The sequence below is a fragment of the Micropterus salmoides genome, unplaced genomic scaffold, assembly GCF_014851395.1.
Source record: "Micropterus salmoides isolate LMB-PRFRI ecotype aquatic unplaced genomic scaffold, ASM1485139v1 Ms_hic_scaffold_18, whole genome shotgun sequence".
In the NCBI taxonomy this organism is placed as follows: Eukaryota; Metazoa; Chordata; class Actinopteri; order Centrarchiformes; family Centrarchidae; genus Micropterus; species Micropterus salmoides.
This window is the reverse complement of record NW_024040928.1, coordinates 5,595,444-5,619,888: the sequence shown is the minus strand read 5'-3', so window position 1 is coordinate 5,619,888 and position 24,445 is coordinate 5,595,444. Positions and strand designations below refer to the sequence as shown.

The window sequence follows — 24,445 nt, the reverse complement described above, 5'->3', positions numbered from 1 at the left end:
CTACTAAAGCCATAACCAAAACCAATGACCAGATGTACGCTAAATGATGAAGACCAAAAGCCACAAGGAGCATTACCCCCCCATGGAGGAGAAGGCTGGAGGCCAAGATCAAGGTTAGTGAGCTCCCAGAGCTACAGAAAGGTGCAAAGAAGAAATACAACAAGCTGTCAAAACCTGAGGCTCTGGGAACCTTTTATGATCTTAGTGCTACGCGAGTGCAGCCTGTCAATAGCACTAGCACTACTCCACGGACGACTTCCAACAAGACTACCAAGAAGCAGCTGTGTACTGGGTAATAAATCTAAAAGTGGGATTCCTCCCTGGAACGCTCTTGGTGCAAAGCCTAAGAGTAAATCATTTCCTGGGGAAATGGGAGGACGAGTAACAGGCAGAACCCAGCGCCCTGAGATTTGTGATGCGACTGGCTGGCCTGCATTATCATCGAGGCAGAGCACCTCTTCAACCCCTTTTCTTGGTAGGACAAAGCCGTAGACAGCTGTGAAAGGGAGAGTTAGCAACAAACCTCCCTATCAACCGAGTGTGCAACAGCAGAACAGATTTTCACCACTATTGCAGGACCCTGGATCTCCATCTGATGACCTGGATAACCTCCCGTCCTCACACAGAAGGTAAGGACTGAGAGTAAATCAGAAAGTAAAAGGCTGCAGGGAAAGCTAACGACTGGGCCTCAAACTCTGATTGTGGGTGACGCTGCTGTAAACGATGTAAGAAGCATGTGCAGTAAGAACACCAAAATACTCTGCTTTCTGAAGGATACGTGGTCTGACTTGACAGAAAGAATCCTGCATATCGTGGCTGAACATCCTACTGTGAAAAACATCATACTGCACATCGGGACCAATGATGTTGTGAAGCAACAGTCTGAAGTGTTGAAAAAGGACTTTAATAATCTGTTGAACACAGTCAGCTCTTTGAATGCTGAGGTGGCCCTATACCGCCAATACGAAGAGGGGCTGAGAGATTCAGCAGATTGATGGCATTGAACACGTGGCTCTCAACGGCATGTACTGTCCATTCAGTGCATTTCATCAAAAACTTTTACTTTCTGTGGGACCGCAGACATCTTTTTAAGGCAGATGGACTGTGCAAGGATGCCCCTGAGACATTACAGCACATAACAGCAGGGTGTAAGATGCAGGCAGGAAGTGCGTACATGGAACGCCATAAGCAGGTAGCTGGCATAGTGTACAGGAACATCTGCCATAAGTATGGGTTGGAAGTCCCAAGGTCAAAATGAAAGACACCTCCTAAGGTAGTTGAGAATGACCGAGCTAAGATCCTGTGTGACTTCAAGATCCTGACTGACAAACTGGTGATGGCTAACCAACCAGACATTGTGTAGATTGACAAAAAGCAGAAGAAGGCTGCAGTGACAGATGTGGCAATCCCAAGCAACAGCAACATCAAGAAGAAGGAACACGAGAAGCTTGAGAAATACCAAGGGCTGAAAGAGGAGCTGTGGAAAGTAAGAGCAACAGTGGTGGCAGTGGTTATCGGAGCACTGGGGGCTGTGACCCCCAAACTGGGAGAGTGGCTACAGCAGATTCCAGGTAGAACATCAGAGGTTTCTGTCCAGAAGAGTGCAGTCCTAGGAACAGCTAAGATACTGCTCAGAACCCTCAAACTCCCAGGCCTCTGGTAAAGGACCCCCTACCCATAGGAGACCAGTGGGAACAAGATAGAAAGAATGTGGCAGGTCCGGGGAAGGAGTTTTGTTAAGGAAATTGTGTGTGTGTGGCAGTGTGTGCAATAAAGACACTGTGTTACAACATACCCCTGAGTCAGCATATGCAACCCGGTCTCACTTCCAAGTCGTCACATATGGACGCTTGGTCAAGAGCCATAATCGTCAGTTTGTGACGCACTAGGGATCCCTTTGACGTCATAGTTCGACGTATTGAGGGAAGCCCTGTTGTGTCAGTTTTTGATGGTAAAGGCAAGTATGATATTAAAGAGAAAAGACGAAGTAAGGAGGTGATTGGGGTGGATAGAGGGCCAGAACCCGGACCTTGAAGCAGGAGAACAGGGTTTGTGTCCCGTGCGAAACAAAACATTAAATGTTTTTATTTAGGCGAGTGAGGTACATTGACATTAACGTTAGTTAACTTAAGTCTTAATTGACATACATAGCTATTTTAACCCAAACCATGATCTTTTCCTAACCTTAACCAAGTAGTTTTGTTGCCTAAACCCAACCAAGTACTTTCTGTGCCTAAACCTAACGAAACTGCAACGTTTCACGACTTTATTATGCGCATTTCAACATGGCAATGTATCGAAACGTTACGTTTTATCTTGAAAGTGTAACCGGATATTGCATATTTATTGTTGCTAAGCGTTGCTAACTTGACTGTGGATCCCTAAACGTCAATAATTGATGCAAAAGGGCTACCCAAGTCTTTAAAAAGCGACGACAAAGGGCCTTGACCATGCGTCAGACATTTGACGAGTAGGGAGTGAGACTGTGTTGGCATATGTACTGGGGTCACCCGTAGCTGGAGGCTTCTGCAACACCAAAGAAGTAGGTTGGAGATGTTGCCTACTGAAGTATAGCCTGCTGTCAACAGCCTCTCGTGCTGCGGTCATGTAGTCTAACACTGCATTACAAACAATGCTGACTCTCCACAAAATGCTCTATAACTACAGACAGTATAAAAATCTTTAATGTCTCTTTCCATCGTGATTTGTTTTCCTTAATGGATTATACACCTATATTATCCTCACTCTTCAGTGGGATACGGAATATCTCGGCTGGAAAGTGAAACTTTAGTTTCGCCTGGCATTCCTTGCTACCTTTCTTCATAATGTGTAATCCATTCAGTTGTTTTATGTGTGTAGTTTATACTGAGTTTAACATGTGTTTGATGTGGTCAGAATGTCTCCCTGATCACCCACAGAGGTGGTTTTGCTGAATAGATTACACTCCATACTCAATGCGTCTTGGGTGCAATTACATATGTACTTGGCTATTAACCCCAGGAAAATACTGCTATTTAAATGTCTTTGTCTCTCAGTGTCCCTGCGATGTACTGGCGACCTGTCCAGGGTGTACCCCGCCTTTTGCCCGATGTCAGCTGGGATTGGCTCCAGCCCCCCGCAACCCTGTATGCAGGATAAGTGGTTGACGATGGATGGATGTCAGTCAGTGTTAGCTTAGTATTCATGCATTCACTCTCTAAACCATAAACATACACTCTGTCTTAACTTTGTCTTAACAGGTAGCCTACATTTATGAGAATTTATATATGAATTTATACAAAGGGCCCTGCTTTTCTTAAAGCTGAATTTTGCTCTCATCTTGTGTGTGTGTGTGTGTGTGTGTGTGTGTGTGTGTTGGTGGGTGGGGATGGGGGGGTGGAAGGGGACACTGACTACAGGCTGTTCATTTTGGTCTTTCTCCCCACTTCTTTGTTTACTAAAATTGCATAAAATAAGAGACACAATAAGAGTGACAAGTTGAGGACGGCTGCTTTACTCCAAACAGTTTAACTGTATGAACCTGGAAACACACTTAAGTTGTCCATGAATGTCACAGGTAGAACTATTCTTTGTGCTTTTCATTAAGTTATTTATTTAAACATTTTGTTATTATTCTAGTTCTAATTTATTTTGCTTGACTGTTTCTCCTTTTCATGCTTCCTCAGTTGTTTTCAGATGTCAGCTGTTTATTACTGATGTTCTGCTGGTTGCCTCTTTGTTTTTTTGTTTGTTTTTTATTCTCCGCCCCAAGCCTCCCTCCCCGTTCTCTTGCAGATGTGTGGTGTCTGTTTGTGAGGTGAGTGTGCCCCCCATCCCCATTTCTGCCCCCCTGTCCAGCCAGGTGACAAATCAATACATAATTAAATAAATAATAACACAAACAAAGGATATCAAATCTGTATGGCACAACATGATATCCAGCTCCTCATACTGTATACCAGGCTGTGGGGCAGCACAAGTTTAAAAATTAGCTTTGCACTGCATCTTTATGCAGTATATCAGGTTTCTAGTAAATAAGTTAAAATACATTTAAAAAGTTAGAGCAGATGCCAGGACACATACACATTGTTTTCCTCATATCACATGCAAACATCTGTCCAACCATCTGATTGGACAGACCTTTGAATTTATTATTATTTATTATGGTAATGATGTGGGGGCTGATTATTTAAATATCAAGTCTAAATGTTCAGCACAGTGGCAACAGAGACACACCTCAACACTGATGCATAGGCTAACTTGAGGCGCATAGTATGATTTAAAAACTCTTTAAAAACTCAGGTCTTTATTGATTTGAACCAGTTATCTTTGTTCCTTAATAACACTGATGTTGTGGATACAAATGCTGATGTAAGTATCAATAACATTATTTTAAACAAGGATGTTAAATATTTTCTGAATTTAATGTTTAGTAATGAAACACTGAATTGCAGGAATCTAGAGGCATGGAACCAGAAGTGACTGTCAACAGGACTTTCACGGTCAATGACATACATCCCTGTTATGAATTAGATAATACAACATACGTATTTAAGACCAACCCTTCCATAAAATGTATATTATTATATATTTTTCTTGGTTCATTGTCTGTTGTCACAATATGTGGAAACCTTCTGGTAATAATCTCCATCATCTACTTCAAACAGCTCCACATCCCTACTAACTACCTCATCCTGTCTCTGGCTGTGGCTGACCTGCTTGTAGGAGTTTTAGTCTTTCCTTTCAGCATGGCATTCACTGTAACCTTGTGTTGGTATCATGAAGGTTTATTTTGTAAAGTACGAGGAAGCTTTGATGTTACACTGAGCACAGCTTCTATTTTAAACTTATGTTGTATTTCTATTGACAGATATTATGCAGTGTGTCAGCCTCTCGCTTATAAAAGTAAAATCAATGATCGTGTTACTGTGATCATGATCCTGGTGAGCTGGGGATTTTCTGCTCTAATTGGAATTGGCATCGTAATTGCAGGTTTTAATCAAGGAAAATGTGGAGAAAGTTGTTTAATTGATTCTCTAATATCAACCACTCTGGCATGTATTTTCTCTTTTTATATCCCTGGCATTATATTGCTCTGTATCTACCTGAAGATATTCCTTGTTGCACAAAGACAGGCAAAATGCATTCAGAACACAACGTGTCAGAGCACAAAGTCTGGAGCAACTGTCAGTAAGATGGAAAGAAAGGCCACTAAAACTCTGGCTGTAGTTATGGGAGTTTTTCTCTTATGCTGGACTCCTTATTTCTTGTGTATCATCTTTCAGCCTCTAACATATGATGTAACACCAGTTGCTGTGATTGAAACACTTAACTGGCTTACACTGTCAAATTCAATGCTCAATCCATTTATTTATGCTTTCTTTTACACCTGGTTCAGATCAGCTTTAAGAATGATAATTTCTGGGAAAATATTTCAAGGTGATTTTGCAAACTTAAAACTCCTTTAAATTTTTGATTTGACTGTCCAAATACCATTTTAATTGGAGAATGGTGATGAAGGTTGAAACAATAATATTATAACAATAGAATATTCACTGTCTGACAAATATTTACTGTATATACACACTTGTATTTCTTATTTAACACTGAAAATTACGTTCATTTCAGCACAATAACACTTGCAGATAACAGATAAATTTTGAATCTGAGTTTATTTAACCAGTGTAAATAACTTAGCAGGACATTCCATATGGCTCTGTGACTGTGGCTCTGTGACAGATAGTGTCCTATCAAATACTGTTTGTTACCTATATGTCTGTTATAACAGATGCCTGCCTCAAGGTCTCCACTGTAAGATCCCTTCCACACACCTGTGTTCACAAAATTTCACATTTTCTTTCAAAATCAAATACCCATGTGTATTGACATCATGTCTGTAATAATTAATCCTCTCTACAGGTGCATCTCAGAAAACTAGAATATTATGGAAAAGTTAATTTTTCTCCTGGAATTTAAGTCAAAAAGCACCAGGCATGTATTCTAGATTGATTCCACAAAAAGTTTACTTTTTACTTTTTTTGTTTTATTTTGATGATTACAACTTAGAGCTCATGGAAATCAAAAATCCACATCTCACATAGCCCTCTGCTCCCGCAGTCACACATGCCACTGCAGCCAAAGCAGCAGACGAGTCCAGCAAAAACGGCACAGGAAACCACAGCCGTAAGATAGCTTAAATGTTGGTACCACTTTTATTCTGTCATTACATTTTGAGTAATTTAAATCAAATCAAGAGACATCAGGCTGATGATGTACAGAAAATTCTTGGCTTGTGAAACTTGAGAAAAAAGAAATAACCACAGAAATATTATGCAAGGGGGACTGTTGTTGCTTTGCTATTATAATCATTATTATTAAGACAGACATTACATTGTTAGTGTAGAGTGGTGGTTACAATACTTGCTTTCTATTGCTTTTATTTTATGTAATTCTTATTAATGCACCAATACACCAAAGCAAATTGCTTATAAGTTAGAACTTGGCAATAAACCCGATTCTGAGCATTTATTTGGGGTAATAAAGCCTGGCTGTTATTTTGGCGGTCTCTGTGATGGGGGTATTGCACAATCTTGCAATTGTCATTTCCGGTTAGTGCACAACAGCAGTGCTTGATTTGAGGCAACGCTATCCTGTCGAAATAAACGCACTAAGCAAGTAAGTAAATAGTGTACGCAGTGTACTGCATGTTAGTATATGAAAGGAAGTACTTGAATTGAGACACAGCACATACTCCTTGTGAAGTATACATGGACCAGCAAGGACAGAACAGAAATGACATACATTTAAACGCAAGGTAACGAGCAGGGCGGGAACAAGACCAGTTGGAGCACATGAGGAAATCAGACAGAACACAGAGGCAGGCAAGAAGGTGACACCAATCATCAGACAAGACAGGACCAGACCTAATGCAGAAACAAACTGAACAACCCAACAGATGAAAACTAAACAGAACAGGAAACAAGCAGACAGAGCACAAGACAAAAACTATCAGGACATGAAACCCAAGACACCGAACTGACCAAACAACAAAACAGACAGAGACCCAAACTAACACTTACCAGACAGGCAGACAGAAGCCAAGCATGAATGAAACACCAGACAATAACAGAATAAAACAAGAACGAAGACAGGCACAGAAGACAGGAAACCGACAACACTCAAACCACAAAACAAACCAAGCAGACTAATTAACTGATAATACAGACAGACTCCAGACAAAACGGTGAAACAGACTAAAACAAGGATGATGACATAGAAACCCAGTGCAGACAAGATCAAAATGATAAACACAGATGTAAATAGACCAGGGGCCGGTATCACAAAGCGAGTTCAACATACCCAGGATATATTTTCATTAACTGTGGCCTGTACTACAAAGGGAGTTCAACCTACTCAGAGTTAACTCAGGGTTATCAAGCAAACTCAGGGTTAACAAACTCTGACTGCCTACACTGGGGTTAAACTGTACTACAACAGTGAATAAGATGTTGGTTAGTTGAGTCGGTGTTAACTTAATTGGAGTTGGTGCACGTTTGCATAAAAGGGCATGTTCAGCCATGCAGACAGAGTTTTTCGCAACGGCGCATGCTCCGTATTTTCCCCAGAAGAATCCATGTTGATAGTGTCAGGGTATGAGGAGTTTAAAGACACAATAACAGCCAAATCTAACACTGTGTCAGCCGACAAAGCCAGGGAGGCTTGTTGGTATCGCATTGAGTAAATTTGTAATTATCTTCACAGTGTTCTTATTGTAGGCTAATTCTTTATTATGTAGCCTATTTTATGGACCCTTCATTTATGTGTAATATCATTAAGATGTAAAGATACAACTGCACATTATGTCCACTGTAATAAAAAAAATTGGAGCCATGGGAGAGGGGGAAACAATTTTCAAGATTACTGAGGTAGATTTAAAAGAAACTATCACAACAAGCTACAAACTTGGATATATTCTCTGACATTGCATACATTTATGAGAGAAACTCTCTGCAAAATAATGTTGTTTTTTTCAAATTGCTTCACTTTCCAAGGCTGCAACATCACACACACCCCTTTCCTGTATTATGCATGCGGTGGAAAATTATGTTTCACAATCGGATTTATCAGTGAGGAAATAGGTAGAGTTTAGCCCACAGTCATAGGCGTTTCTGTTCTTTGATTTGATACTTTCATCTAGGATTTGTGTTCTCGGTCTATTAACCTGGCTCCATATTTTTTGGGCACGTAAAATAGTCAATTTGAATATGTGACAACAATTAGTATAATTCACTTCTCAGAAACTGTCCCGTTAATTAATCAAGATCTCCTCCCTAAAATCACAGAGGCTGCAGGGCTCGCTGTATGAGCGTAATGCTGTTGTGTGAAGAATAATGTCATTTCAGCTGTAACCGCAGTGGAACAAGTCAGGATGAAATCTAAAAATATTTTATTAAGTGGTGTGAAATTAATATCAAAGTTATCATCATTAACACTGGGTACGGATGTGGTGTGTAGTCCACGTATACAGGGTAACCTCGAGTTAACCACGAACAAAAACTGCTCGGAGCAGTTTAGAGATGTAGCATAAATTGCCATGGCAACAGACCTCGGTTAACACCTATCCACCTTTCATAGTATGGGTTAACCGGGAAGTTACACCTGACGTCACAAAGTTACTCCTATCTAGTTACCTAGATAAGCCAGTTACCTCGCTTTGTGGTACAGGCCACTGGCTTCACTAACCCTAACAATCACGATCTGGATAAGCATTCCCACAAGGCTGGTTACCAACTCAATAACTCAAGCGAGGGTTTCCCAATCGAGCCGTGAGCGCGTTCACATAAAAGAGGCGGTGTTAGCAGCAGATGATCAATCGCAGACATGAACAAGTCCACTGGCCGTGAAACCCGTTTATTTTAACGACAGGCTGTGTGAAACGGACTGGGGAGCAAATAAAAAATATAAAACACATTTCAAAGCTTACAAGGCTTTTTTAAACTGTAGTATGTACTAAGTTTTTGTTCATTCTACATTCAGGGAAGAAACAACAAAGAAGAAAAAAACATTTTTTAATTCCCTTTCTCTCCCAGTCATTAAAGGTCAGGTCGGTTCTAACTTGGTTTAGATCTATCATCATAGGCTAACCAGCTCAACGGTCTCACTCCTCTCCTAGTTTATGTCTATTGATAAAATCAGACCAGATGTTCAGTGTAAGCTTACCAGGCTGTCAGTCAGTCTCTGTAGGATGATATTGCTAGCCTACAAAAGTTTCACATCATGGCAGCAAACATAAAAGCAACCTATAAAACAGTCTGTGGGATTTCCTACAGATGGTGATGTCATTTCCAAAGAGATCTGATTGGTCAGTAGGCGGCGTTTTCATTCAGTTGATCTCTTGATGATTGTTGATCTGGAACATAACCTGCTCCAGAGCAGGTTAGCCGTTCAACAGAAGTTACCATGGAGATCTACCCCAGAACCACTGTCACTGTGGTACTGAAAACCCCGAAGTTACCTCGATAAGCTCAAATCCTGCTGCCCCAGGGGCCTGTACCACGATTTTGCCTGTCTGAACTCCCATGGATTTGTTTGCCTTCAGTTAGGATTTTCTTCTGGGATTTTGCCTCCCTATTTCTGTTAAAGCCTATTCACAATTTGTTTAATCTTTAATAAACACCAAAAACGGTATGTGCTCCTGCATTTGGATCTATTGGGATCACTGGGACCTAACAAAAGTGAATTAGTCCATTGTTGTCTTAATTTGACTTGACTTGACTGCAGCTTCGATTGGTCAATGACCTGTGACTTCAGACATCTCATTGACAAAACCAGCAGCACGAGGTCTGTCTCTTTCTCTTTCCATTCTCTCAGCTCTGCTCCTCATCTGGACGGAACCGCAGGCCACAGCGGCCTCCCAGCTTGGCCTGGTCAAACCAGACACCAAGCAGACCTCTTTAATCTTACAGCTGCGACACAAGGTCCCACTTAAGATCCTGCAACCAGGAGAACAGACAGAGCGACTGGACCCTCTCATCTGTATCACGACACAGACAGCAATTAAACAATTCTTTTCCATCTGGCTCCATCCACAACAGACCTGTCAGCTAACATTGCAACACCCAAGCATCTTTTTCTTCAATGGACTAGTAAGATACTGGGCATTGCATAGCTTCACATAGCTTAACTGCAACGTTAAACTGGTTAAGCACAGGACTGTTTAGCTGTTGTAAATGTACATTGATGTGTTTTATTGTTGTGATCATTAATGTGAGATTATGTACAGTCCTCAGCCATTGCTAAATTGGTTAGAAATGTTATGCTTCACACAGACACACCGTCTTTGCATGGTAACTAACTCCTTTTAACTTGGCACTGTTACACAGATAACATAAGTACACACGTACTTCTATTCGCTTACTTGATGCTTGCCTGTGTTAGCAATGTTGTCGACTCGAGCAAAATCAGACAGAGGTTTAGCTGCCAGTTATAAATCCCGAGTTGATGTTAGCTAACTTACTAGATAACACTCCCAGACATTGGTAACATTGCTGTAAGTGCTCTTGTGTTGGTTGTTGTCCAGCTTTGTTGGCTTGCTTGCCACCCAAGTTTTAAGCAAAATTATGCTGCTGCTGGTGGAGTAAGGTGCCAGGCGACATAATTGGGCTCAGCAGGCTTTACGGACAACATGTTGGGAGACACAAAGACACCGAAGAAGATGATGACAGAAGAAGCTGAGATGAGAGTGACCAAGAAAGGCTGGTGGACGTTGGTGAAAGCTTCATTAAATAAAAGGCAGCAAAACAGATGCATAGCTGGCATTCTTTCAGTTCGACTAGTGGGTGGCTGGTTTGCTATGTCTTGTGTTGTCACATTTGCTTTATCTTTGACTGTGTTGGCAAAGTAGTCGACTTGCTAGTTTTTGATCATAAGTAATGTAATTGTAACAAATGCACGTGCATAGCTGTCTTTATTATTGACAGTGGTGATTTACATTCACTTACAAATCGCACAAAAAACCCCAAATCTTACATAATGTTGCTTTTAAACACTTGCAAGTGAACACACCCAAAATTCATGTATCATCATCACCATTTTGTATCTTTGGATTTCATGCCAACAGGAAACAGGTACCCACATCTGGCTGAATTAGCAAAGTTTGTGTTAATTTATGAAATGAGATAGGGGTTGATAATAAACTGTTCCAATTTCAAAGGTTTTTCTGAGTGGCACACTGACTAAGGACACACAACACTGTTCTTGCATGGACTATACTGAGGTGTTAGAACAGACTCAAGGACACACATACATTTTATATCCCTCATATCACAGGCAAACAAAGGAGAGGAGAGGAACAACAAGAGGGGGAAAACACCAAAACAATCTCACAGCTCTGACCCAAACCCTAGTAAATGTGGATGGATTAATATAAGGAGTATAGGAGAGGAAAGGTTAAGGATAAAAACACAATACATATATATCTATAAGCCATAACAACAATAGTAATAATAAAAATATTAAAAGATCATACATAAAAGATCAAATGTAAGAGGACACAATTTTATGCCATAACAGAATGTAGTGTATGCTATGTGATTGGACAGATCTTTGAATGTATTATGCTAATTATGTGGGGGCTGATTATTTAAATATCAAGTCTAAAGGTTCAGCACAGTGGGAAAGTGAATGAGGACACACCTCAACACTGATCGGCTAACTTGAAGTGCATGGTATGACTCTTAATAAACTACAGGTCTTTAGTGATTTTAACCTTGTTATCTTTGTTCCGAATGAATATTGATGTTGTTGTGGATATATGCTGAAGGAAATATCAATAGCATGATTTTAAATGTTTAATTGTTTAATAATGGAACATTGAATTGCAGGAATCTAGAGGCATGGAACCAGAAGTCAACAGAACTTTCACTGTTAATGACATACATCCCTGTTATGAATTTGATAATACAACTTATGTATTTACAAGCAACCCTTCCATAATGTGTGTATTGTTATATATTTTCCTCTGCTTATTATCTGTTGCCACAATATGTGGGAACCTTCTGGTAATAATCTCCATCACTTACTTCAAACAGCTCCACATCCCTACTAACTACCTCATCCTGTCTCTGGCTGTGGCTGACCTGCTTGTAGGAGTTTTAGTCTTTCCATTCAGCATGGCATTCACTGTAACCTCATGTTTGTATCACGAAGATCTATTTTGTAAAATAAGAGATGGCTTTGATGTATCGTTGTGCACATCTTCTATTCTGAACTTATGTTGTATTTCCATAGACAGATATTATGCAGTATGTCAGCCTCTGACATATACAACTAAAATTAATGTTCATGTTACTGTGATCATGATCCTGGTCAGCTGGGGTATTTCTGCTCTAATTGGAATTGGCATCATAATTGGAGGATTCAGCCAAGGAACATGTAAAGAAATATGTTCAGTTGATATTGTTATGGCAAACACTATGGGACCTGTTTTCTCATTTTACCTCCCAGCAATCATAATAGTCTGTATCTACCTGAAAATTTTCCTTGTTGCACAGAGACAGGCACGCATCATCCAGAACACAGCCTGTCAGAGCACAAAGTCTGGAGAAACTTTCAGTAAGATGGAGAAAAAAGCCACCAAAACTCTGGCTATTGTGATGGGAGTTTTTCTATTATGTTTGACTCCTTACTTTCTTTGTATCATCTTACAGCCTTTCACTTATAATCCCCCACCAGTGTCTGTGATTGAAACACTTAACTGGCTTACACTGTCAAATTCAATGCTCAATCCCTGTATTTATGCTTTCTTTTACAGCTGGTTCAGATCAGCATCTAGAATGATCATTTCTGGGAAAATATTTCAAGGTGATTTTGCTAATTCAAAATTGTTTTGATTGTTTGATGTAGTGCTGAAAATTTGCCATGCCAATAAGGTTGGATAAATAAAATGTACATTTATCTCAATATTGCACACAGTGTGGTTTATCAAAAATAACCAACCAATAACAAATAGAACTTTTTACACAGTTTTAATTCAGTGTTACACAAACTATACAGATAAATACTGAACAATATAATCCATAAAAATTATAATGTTCAGATTTTGTTGAAACTGATCTGGACAGGTGTTGCATCATCCTGATAGGGGTTTCTAATATTTGATGGAGGATGCAGGGGAGGGAGGCTAGGGGCTTTTGGTTTATTTAAAATTGCTTATAAGAAGAATGTTCATAGTTATGTGCTTTGCATTGAATGTGTTGTCCAAAAATGATTAAAAGCATATCAGTTAGCCACACAAATGACATTGCACTGGGTCACATGTTTCTTCACCACAATGAAAATATTCCGTTTCTTTACTCCTATTTCAGTAATATTTACTAAAACTACAGTGTCCACATGTTTTACTGAACATTAAAAAAAAAAGTAAATTAGTTAAAGATTTTATTTCTTTAATAGGACAAAATGGGTGTGGGGCTGAGAGACTAAGAGTTGGGGAAGTTTAAAGTATTGAGAGTTGAATTAAGGCATTGCTGTTTATAATATTTTAATGGGATTTGTTGACTATGTTGAAAACAGATAATAAAGCCAGATTTATCCTTTCATGATTTTTGTTTTCAATCATTTGGCTAAAATGTAGGTTTAAATAAAATTTTCATAGGAAGCTATTCTGGAACTGCAGCTATTAAAGATGTTCAGAATAAAAACAGCAGTGTACAGACATAACTCGCCACAATGAGTCATTTCAGCTTTAGCAGAGCCACATGAAGTCATGTTCAGAGACTGCTGTCTGCCTCATGCTCTCTCTGGCAGGTTATGCTGCTGGTGTTACTTGTCTTCACACCAGCAAAGCAGCAGGATCACCTTACCTAGACTACTGATTTTTTACTTTCTGGTTCAGTGCATACATTGGTAGGACAAGAACTCGTGACTCTTTGAACCAAATTCCTTGCATTGCCATTGCTGAACCTGTACAACTGGAAGGCATATTTGTACCCAAGAACGCCTGCCCCTAGCTCAGGAATAAAGGAAAATAGGTCAGACAAATGAAAGTGGCCCCTAGTGACCTACCTTCTTTATTTGGAGCAATAACTGGTACACTACACCTTGACCTTAACTGACTGTGACAATTTGGTTGTAATATGTGAAATAAAAAATAAAACATCTGGACAAATAAAGTCTACCATCAAAGTTCTGGCCCACCGGTGCTCCCAATGGCTAGCTCGACTCTTAATGGCTTAACCCAACAGCTGGACTGGAATAAAAGTCCTCATATTGCTAAAATACTACTTAACCTTAGTCAATTCTGCCTTTACCAGTAAGAGATGTTTGTTTTGTTATTGTTTAAGAGGATCACAGTCATACATCTTCTATGAATGAAAATGGTATTTGTGTCAGGGAAAAAACAGTAATGTAACCGCAGAATATACATTTACTATGTCCAATATATTGATGTATTGATATAAGACTAAAACACCATGTATTGGTTTTAGGCAGCGTGGGCTCAAATGTCCCCTCTGAACGAGCATGAGACATGTTCATGAAGCGCAGGCTTATTATGTCATCATTCACCAGCCTGTTAGCGCCCCATCCTGTCTGGTTTTAGTTATTACAGTAGAAAGCTTTACTCAACCCACAACAGTGTATAATAACAAACCGTTTGTGTTAAAGTTATCTGAAGAATTTCCTTTGTATGATAGAGCTGATTTGAATGACAAAAGACAGATTCATATCAGTTACAACATAGCATTTCTTTTTCTTTTTTTGCACAGACTTGTTGAGATCTGACCTGAAGAAGGTCATGGTGGTTGGAAATGTCGTACGTTGCCACCTTTCCATCAATTCTTTGCATAAATTGCTGGAATTCTTAACAGTTCATGTTAAATTTTGGTTTTGGTTTTATCAGCCTAGGCTAAATTGTTTACCAATTAACTGGCTAACAATTTGACCCAAGTAGCCGCCTTCACAGTTGCTTGCAAATTGCTGCCTATGTTAGTCTGCCACAAGATTGAAGCTGTTGCTCTCAAATATTTGAAATACAAAAATACAATGGTTTATTTTGATATATGGCATGGCTGCCGTGTCTTTTAGTTTATTTTGGTACACTTAAAATTAGGGTATTTGGTATGTTATTTTAAAATACATTTTGATGTATCTATGCCCATCCCTGCCCACATATATAGTGAAATCCCTGTTTTTGGACCCCACAAATAACGAAAAAACAAGCCCTCAATGGTAAAAGAAATGCTCAATAAATAAATAAATATCCTACAGTCTGAAAGACTGCATTCAAAAATATATTAACAATATATGTTGGCATTAATAAAATTGTACAATGAAACATACATGATAAATCTCTTTATGTTGCTTCTTTATTTATTAACCTTTGTATTAATAACCTTATTTATCAACTTCTATCCCATTTAGTAGGATCTTTGTTTATTTATAGTGCATTTTTTTTACTGTATTTATTTGTCTTAACTTACTGTATATTCAGTGTGGCTTTCACAGTTTGTTTACAGTCTGATGCAATGATATGATGCAAATGGGCGTCTCCTATTAGAGGTGTGAATGACTGTTGAGTCTTTGCTCCCTGAGCTGCTCTGGTGGTGCACAGAGCTCCGCTTGCCCCTTAAGGGCCATTGCATAAGCAAACTAATTGTCACTCTGCAATTATGTAACGTGCAAAAGTAATATATTTGAGTATCAACTGCACACAATACAAAATTAAAACATCTATGTTGTTTTTCTATTTGTTGGTTAGTGGCTTTGAAAAAGTTTTGCTTTCTCTTCTGTGAAGGAGAGTTGCATACAGCTCAAATTTAAAGTAAAAAAATATTTCGATGCTGACCTGATTCACAATAAAAACTAAGCATCAAAATGTCCAGCAGATTTTCCTTTTTAAATAGCTGGCAGTTGTGTTATGTGGAGCACGGTCTCCTTTCCCAAGATTCCCAGCCTGCTGGTGAAACACCCCTGTGCTAGGAATGTTATAATCAGGGTTGGGAGGGTTACTTTAAAAATGTAATCCAGTACAACTCCTAATTTCTTGTTAAAAAATGTAATCAGTAATGTAATCCAAGTACCAGGAAATAAAAGTAATGTAACCTGATTACTTTAAGTTACTTTTGGATTACGTCAATACCAAATACGCAAATAAAGACGAGAGAGTATCAAAGATGTGTATTTTTAGAGAAACAACTACTGGTCAAAGCTCACTCTGCCCGTACTGGGAACAGGTGTTGTCCTTTCTCCAGGATTATTCCAGCTCTGTGTCCTTTCACTGTGGAGCCTAAGTGTGGGCTGGTGGGAATAAGTTTCTGTTGTTGTCATCTCTGGTTAAAACCGTAGATGGTTTCTGTAGTCTGCAATTTTCCTGGCTATCCTTTCATACTCCCGTACCTGGGGGTGTTCATCCCAAAATGATTAGCAAGATGTCTGTGAAGGTTCTCAGTCACCCAGGTCATAGTTATCCAAAGAAGGTTAAAGTCAAGGGCAACTGGTACAGATATGTGGACGACACCTGGTTCAAAATTAAAACCCAGGAACACATCAACTCCGTGGACAGTAACATCAAGTTCACACAAGAAGATGTCCAAAACAACAACAGTTTGGCTTCCTGGACAGTGCTGTACACATTGAAGAGGACAAGAGCAAATTGGAGTGTACAGGAAACCCTCACACACACGGATCAAAACTTACTTTTTGATTCCCACCACCCACTGGAGCATAAGCTAGGGGTCATGAGAACACTGCACCACAGAGCGGACAACAGACCAACAAGAGAGAAGGAACAGAACAACCACTACACAAACGCATGGCTCAACACAGAAGGGCCAACTCCTCAGGTCAAGACTCTGCAGTCTACTTACATCTGAAGGACAGAGGACACTTGTTTGAGGACCACCAGGTGCACATTTTAGATGGATGGTTTGAAAGAGGTGTCAAGGAAGCCATCTACACCAGGGTTGAGCAGCCATTTCTGAACTGAGGAGGGGGTCTACACCACCATTTATCCCTCACTTACAACGTGGTCCTTCCATCACTTGCCAGGAAACTCAACAAACGTAACCTATTGGCCTCAGGTGAAGATACCAACGATGGTCGTTCAGTCTTGGCCTCGGGGTGGTTCTAACGACCATAATGACTGTCGTTACAACAACCAGGAACACTAACGAACCAGCGGTATCGACGATCCTGGCAAACGACCCCACTGAGGTTAAATAGCGGAGTTTCCCTACCAGTCAGTCAGAACTGTAAAGTCTCTCTGATGAAGGACGAAACATCTTCTAGTATCTTCGTCCAAGTCCAGCTGCCCTTGACTTTAACCTTCTTTGGTAGTATTCCCAGTGGTCAAACTGGCCTCTGTCGGTCTCGGAGGCTGTGCTTGGACCAGGGTCCCGCTGCCGTGTTTACTCACTAAGAGCTGGAATCAGTCCAAATAGAGTCTGCATGACGCGTAGGGGTGTAACCACATTCAACTACTGGCTACACGGCAATCAATATCTGGGACAGATCCCTCACTAGCTGTGTGTATTTACAGGAAACACATAAATAGCAAATAGCACTCCGCTTTCAGTTTCATGGAAACTTTGTGCTTAAAGTAATTCCTATGTGTAATCCCCATTTTTACAAAATGTACCATTGCGTCTACAGTTACTTAAATTTTCTATCCTGATTACTTAATGCCGTTACGTGTAAAATAAACTACCCAGCTCTGGTCTTGACGGAGCCTAATACGTGCAGGCATTCAGTGGGATTTTAAGAACGTTCCTAAGACGGTGATTTTCCACAATACTAATCGGACTGCAGTTTGTAGCTATCCACTTGGCAATGGTAATTGTTTTCTTGTCTTTCTTTTGTTTATCTGTACTTCTCCCACACGCTGCATCAAAGTAGTCTGTAGTCTCCCTCCACTGTTTCTTTGGGTGGGTGATTTGCTGGCTGATCAACATCCCACCCCTCATGTGACCCATGGCTTGACTTTATGTGTATTCAGAGCCAGTGAGCAACAGACTTAGGCCTATGTAATAATAATAATAATAATAATAATAATAATAATAATAATAAATAATAATAATAATAATAATAATAATAATAATAATTACTGCGTTAATGCAGTGGTCTGCCAATTGCCGACCACTGCACTAGAGGTTCATGAGACCTTGTGAAGACAATTAAACGTTGAGGTAAATTTAAAAGACATGACCTGGGAAAAAAAGGAAAAAAGGCTTTAAAAATCCCGCACTGGCAGCAGACAAAGAAGAATGGACAATTTGGTCGCAGAGATTCCTAGGGGCAGAAATCTTTGAAGGCAGGAAAGTTCAGGAGAGTGTCTGATAGTAGAGTAATGTCTTAGAAAGTCTATTTGTATTTAATCATATATATTTCCACAATGTCAACACTCTGCTCAATGTCATAAGCAGCTATACAATCTTATAATTCCTAAGCATTAATTATGGGGAAAGGAGAAGATATTCTTACCACTCTTAAAGATCAACACTGTGTACTCTTGTTACAGTTGAACAACACAATTCATTCTTATCATGGCAGATGGTTGAACAGGCTTACTTAATAAGTTCTAAGACAATACACATCCTAACAGCTAAACAATTGTTAATAGTTAAATAGTAAATTAGTTGAAACACAACATCACGTTAAATAATACACAATAACACTGACAGTAAATATAGATAAATAAACAAAGAAATCATCAAGTTCAGAGCAGCTCCTAGTTACACCAAGACCTGTGATAATTTGCTCTCAACATAACTTCTACTGATAAACAGGACAATAGTAAAAATACCAAAAAGAGGAGAGAAACACTAGCTAAAAGTTTGACAAAGACTATTTAACTGAACAAGAAAAACAAATAGGTTTGTAGTGAGACTTGTTCTCTCTTTGTAATACAAAGAAATGAGTTGGGTCCCTTTTGTCCTTTGGAGGGCACTGTGGCTCCATGATGAGAATGTGGCATTAAATCTAATTAGTTTTGTAATTCATATCCCATTCAATTCTTAGTCTAGAAGCGTGAGAAATGATATGACAAGAAAGAGTGACATTCTGTACAATATTATTTAAACAGTTTTCATATTTGCAATTTGGTGACTATAGATTTTGAAACAGTGGAATGGAAGAACCTGGGAGTATCTTCTTCAAAGCGCCAGGCCTGTAGACTTTGTGACCATTTCTGCCAGCCTAATCAGTTTGACACTCTAATGCAAGGAGAGAACAAAAGGACTCTTTCTTTTCATTTGGGTTTGTGTGTGTCTAGGTCCATTTTGGAGGCATCAGTTTATGGTGGTTGTGTCAACCCAGAGGCTGATAAACCTTTAGTTCATAGGAAGGTTAGGACCCCTGGAGAGTGTTAAACGGACACTTTAATAGTTGTAAAGTAAAGTCAGTTACTTTATGTCCACAGAAGGTTCGGTTGCACTGAGTAGAACAAAATTCATTTAGCAGACCTCGTTACAACCCCAACTACTTTGGATTTGGGTTTGAAGGGCCTTCAGTCAGACAGGGATCTTGGTGTGAAAGACTCCCCTCGATGCCACGTTGCCATCTTTTCATGCGTTTCCCCATTATTCTCCTTCGATTTTACCTAGTGTTATTATCCTGTTAATGCATTAATTACATTTACATTTATTCATTTAGCTGATGCTTTTTCCAAAGCAACTTACAATTGCTATATATGTCAGAGGTCGCACGCCTCCGGAGCAATGAGGGGTTAAGTGTCTTGCTCAGGGACACAATGGTGGATGGGCCACAGTGGGGGCTTGAACCCAGGTCTCTCACACCAAAGGTATGTGTCTTATCCATTGCGCCAGATTTATATGTTAACCTGTGGCTCAGAAAGTGCCTGTTATGATGTTATGATCAAGCTAGATAAAAGGTAATTCTCTGGCAGTGGCAAATAGCTTTGGTTTGATATTTGATTTGATCACATTAATGTTTAAATTGAGATTTACAAGATATATTTTATTGCCACTGTGTAAAGGGAATACTGCTGGTAAAAAGCACCTTATTTGTTTAAAGAGTTTGCAAAGCACATTCAAATCTGCAAGCGTACTGCAATTTGCAAATCCGTAAATGCCTGCAGAGATCTGTAAATGTGTAGACACATTTATAAATTCACATAGATATTAATGGCTAAAAATTCTAAATATTTAGCTCCAAGAGCTGGAAATACAGACAACTCTGGCAGACCTAGAAGTATTTACATGCGACTTTTGCTATACTTCTGCCATTGCAGAGATCAGCAGCATGTGACGATATGAAAATGTGTGTGGAGATTTGTATGTGTGCTTCACTATCTATACAGCCTACATACCACCAGTCAGCAGCAGCACCCAGTGATGTACTGTATATACTGTATATTTGCATAAACAAAGGGCCTTCCACACGATTCCTCTGCATTTAGAAAAAAGGGCACGAATGTGGAGCACACATATGGTAACAGTCACACACCTCTGGATCCAGACAGAAGGAATGTGGGGTGCTGTGATTATGCAAAAGTCCACAGCTGGGCACTGCTGGGATGAACGTACGTATTGTGTGAAGTGGCATAAATGTTCAAACATTTCCCAGCTCAAGGGGGAGCTCATATCTGTGAACCCTTCCCCCTTTATGATAGGGACGTAGGCGGAGTGGGAGGCCTCAGCAGCCGGACCCTCCTGATAGCGTATGATTGGGGGGGAGCTGGCTGGCTAAGGGCGAGAACCTCAGCCATCTCATCCTGAGCTGTTCCTGAGCTGGCAGGACGAGCAGGTGCTTGTGTGTGGCAGCCCTCTGCACGATGGGCAGGAGCTTCTTAAGGAGGCTGCGAATAGATTACAGAGAGGTGGTGGTGGAGAGGGAAATCCTGAAGTACCCCCGGAAGTAACCTCTTGCTCTGGAGTTGCTGAGTTCGGGACCAGCGTCTTCCATGGGCAGGAGCTGGGCAAGAGGAGAGCTGTACGAGGGCCCGTGAATGGAAGGCAGAATTGCTCTTCAGGCAGCAGGAACTCCAACGCTTCATCCAACGAGTGGGTGGGCTGTAACACCTCCTCGTCCTGCACAGCCCAGTTTTCCGCTTGCCGCTGCTTCTCCTTTGGGGAGTCGAGAGCTCATTATAGACAGCTTGCAAGCCTCACACCGGGGATGGAGATCTCCGGGCAGGATGCAGCCCGTGCGGAAGAGACTGCACACCTGCATGGTGTCGCCGTCATCATGCCCCACTCTGACGGTTTTTCAGGAAAAATTTTCTTCCCTTCTTTGGTTGGTCTTTAGTTGGTCTTTAGTTGAGTAGTGAAGAAAAAATTTAAGCCCACTACCAGGTCTCACGACTACTTTTACACAGGATGACACCGTAGTTGTGGCCCAACCCCGCTGGTGGGCGTATTCAAAGCTATTCAGTGCTGCACATGCACACAAGGGATAAACCCACTAGTGATAGCCTTAGGCCCCATTCACACAACTGCCTTTTTGTTTTATTACGAAGACCTTTTGCTACATTTTCACTTCCTGTCCAGACTAAAATGGCGAAAACAAAGACCTAAAACAGAGAAGTTTGAAATTGCTGCCGACCCCGTTTTCATTTTAAAACTCCTAAGAGCGTTTTAGTGCGGACAGGAAAAAATGGTGGACTTTAGAAACGATGACGCAGACACTCACATTTGGCTCTCTGATTGGGTCTCATAAGTCATGCAAAGCAGAAACACAATGCTACTGACAGTTTTTGACTTGGTATTTTAATAAAAATATTTTGTACTGTGCAAAGAACACTTATAGCCTACACTTACATGTTGCCGTATTTACTTTGCGATGACTCCCAGTCTGTTTTCCGCTGCCACAGTCGCTTTTAACTCCTGTGTTGTATTCAGTAACAGTCCCAGCTCATTATCGGTCCATGCAAAATAAAATCTTGTGTGGTTCTTCATCTGTAGTGCTTTATTCTTTCGCCAAATCTTCTGTGACTGCAGAATAGATTATCTGCTTCATGTTTACACCGGCACACGCATGCCCTGTGAACATGAACGGCCACTAGATGTGCGTTTTAATATAGACGGAGATCAACTCTGAAATGCTGGAGTGGATGGAGATTGTATTTGCATTAAACAAAAACAGAGTAGAGTCGATGGGGCCTTAGAGGGCAAACCCTATACGAAATGGAACAGGCAACATTTGTCTGTTAATGGTGACAGATTGACAATTTACAGTAGTAAACAATATGGGATAAAAACATTTTGAGGTAGTTTAAGCTTCTTGTAAAGATAAAGAATTTTTATTTAGAATTAAAAAATACATCTACTGTTCATTAACAACTCAATGAACTGTACACATTTAATATTTAACAAGCACATCTGGGGTTTCAATGAAGAGTATAGCCTTATTTCATTGCAGTACCAGTTCTTGCCTTAATTGAATGTAATTTTTTACCAGCACATTAGCTTTGGGCCAAATGTTAAATAAACAATTAAATTAAGAAAACAACATTGTCAGTATATTATAGCAGTGCTATGCTTGTGACATTGCACGTGTTATTCCACACCAATATGCAGAAGATTTCCTGGCACAAAGGCAACAGACTGTGATTTTATTATAGGACTTAAATGTAGTGTTCTGTTAATAGTTTTCTAATAACTGTAGCAACTTCTGGTTTGTCCAGACCACATCCTGGTTAAGCCCACCCGTTCAGAGTATGGATAACTTGTTAACCAAATCATGAAAAACCTAAAAACTAGTCACTACTTCAGTGTAGATTAAAATAGTAACTCATCATTACCCTACACAGTCACTGATTCAGTCTCTGTTACCAAACAAAGCAGCACTAGACTTTACACTAAGCCAGCTACAATTAGCAGCAAGAGGCAACAAAAATGCCATGTTACAGTTTCAGTCACCATATTGTTTCAGGGAAATTTACATTTAGAAAATGTCAAACGTGACTTCCTAGGACTTCTCATTATTGAAACTAGAAAATTAACATGACCATGCAAAGATCGGTTTGTTTGATACCACACTATTTTCTCTCTGGTTTCAAAACTGACTATGTTTGTTCCATCAGCTTGTACAATATTTTCCCAGGGAATTTAAGTTTGTTATACAAAACAGTTTCGGTTTATGTACTGATTTTTACAACAACTGGGAGACCTTTTGAATTAGTTGTAAAATAAATTGTATGTGTTGAATCATATATTGATGAAGGACTCAGTTGAACCAGTGCTGTTTGAGTTTGCGGCTTCAGACACACGGTAGATATCTGAAAGAAAAATAAATTGTATCAGACTGCTAATTCCAATAAACAGAAAAGCTACTAACCAAAACAACAGCTTACTTCTTCTTCTGTGAAATCGACTCATCCAGTTTAGTCCACTGAGAGAACGCTATAGTAGAAACAAATGAATATGTTTAAAATGAAGTGATTGCAGGCAAAAATTGTTATTTAATGTAATCATTTCTGTACAGGAAGTCCAAAGTCCATGCAATAGTTTTAGGATGTTAAAAATCACTTACTTTTGTTGGATTAGAGTCTGTGCTTGATGTAAGTAATTTCCTTGAGAGGATAGAAAGGATCTACAGGCACAATCAAGTTCATGTCAAAAACAATAGTATTTAACTACTGCAATTTGGGAAATATTTAGCAAGACATTTTAAGAAATAGACTTTTTTTCGCTTTCTTGGCAAGAGTTAAAATTTGAAGATTGATTCCACTCTATATACCACTTATGTAGAACATTAATCCGGACTTCCACATGGAACGTCTGAGCCGCGTTCCGGCTGTGCTGCGATTTTGCTCTATCCTCAGGACTTCCACTGCAAGCATTTCAGAAGCGTTTCAGGAGCCGAGTACGTTGTTTGCTTGTCGTTAAATTGTCCTTTTTGTGCTTCTACTAGGCCTGTTGAGAGCAGCTAAGTTTAGATTGTGTTGATTTGGTAATTAGTGCTTGATAGTTGTGCTTCTACAATGGTTAATTAGGCTACATAGTTAAATGGTGTATTTTAACTGTGTTTATTGATGATTTACAATCGGGAGTCTGCACAGGGTGTTCTACTTTGAAAATTGACCAGATTCTCTATGCCTTTCTGTGCCTGACCTTCTACCCGATTCAATCTCTTCTGTGCAGCTTGATGCAGCTTCCGTCAAAAATAGGAACCACAAGCATTGTCTAGAATGGCCACAATACTGCTGCCGCCGTGCCATGTGGAAGTTGCAGGTAAGTCATTATGGAGTATTTTTACATTTTGGTATTGTTATCTTTACTACAACTGCTAGGATTTGAATTCTTCCTCCACTACTGCCAGTCATATTAATCTTCTCATTTAACTCTCAGCAAAGAAGCAGTAAATTTCAAAAAAATTTAAAATATTTTTTGACATACCTTTGAATCAAATAGTGTCCCAAATACTAAAATGAAGACTCCCTGAGGAAAGACAGATGTACAATTCTTTATCATTGAAAAGAAAAACACCAAATGTTTTATTACACAAAAAC

The 24,445-nt window shown here is 39.8% G+C and overlaps 3 protein-coding genes across 3 annotated transcripts in view; 2 read left to right on the top strand and 1 right to left on the bottom strand.

Annotated features, from left to right (window-relative positions):
• The first annotated feature begins 43 nt into the window (after positions 1–43).
• On the top strand, positions 44–10,590 carry LOC119909322 (trace amine-associated receptor 1-like). The gene is made up of 5 exons (XM_038727507.1): positions 44–113; positions 4,513–4,773; positions 4,846–5,418; positions 9,850–10,014; positions 10,559–10,590. The coding sequence occupies exons 1-5, from the start codon at positions 44–46 to the stop codon at positions 10,588–10,590; spliced, it is 1,101 nt and encodes a 366-aa protein (XP_038583435.1).
• Positions 10,591–11,972: 1,382 nt separating this feature from the next.
• On the top strand, positions 11,973–21,240 carry LOC119909321 (trace amine-associated receptor 1-like). The gene is made up of 3 exons (XM_038727506.1): positions 11,973–12,840; positions 20,626–20,653; positions 20,757–21,240. Exons 1-3 carry the CDS (start codon positions 11,973–11,975, stop codon positions 21,238–21,240), a joined length of 1,380 nt encoding a protein of 459 aa, XP_038583434.1.
• Positions 21,241–21,738: 498 nt separating this feature from the next.
• LOC119909320 overlaps positions 21,739–24,445 on the bottom strand; it is a 46,625-nt gene continuing 43,918 nt past the window's right edge. Inside the window, 4 exon segments of the mRNA XM_038727505.1 lie at positions 21,739–23,212; positions 23,288–23,336; positions 23,467–23,526; positions 24,333–24,374. Of these exon segments, the coding sequence (XP_038583433.1) occupies positions 23,142–23,212; positions 23,288–23,336; positions 23,467–23,526; positions 24,333–24,374 (222 nt within the window). The 3' untranslated portion in view covers positions 21,739–23,141.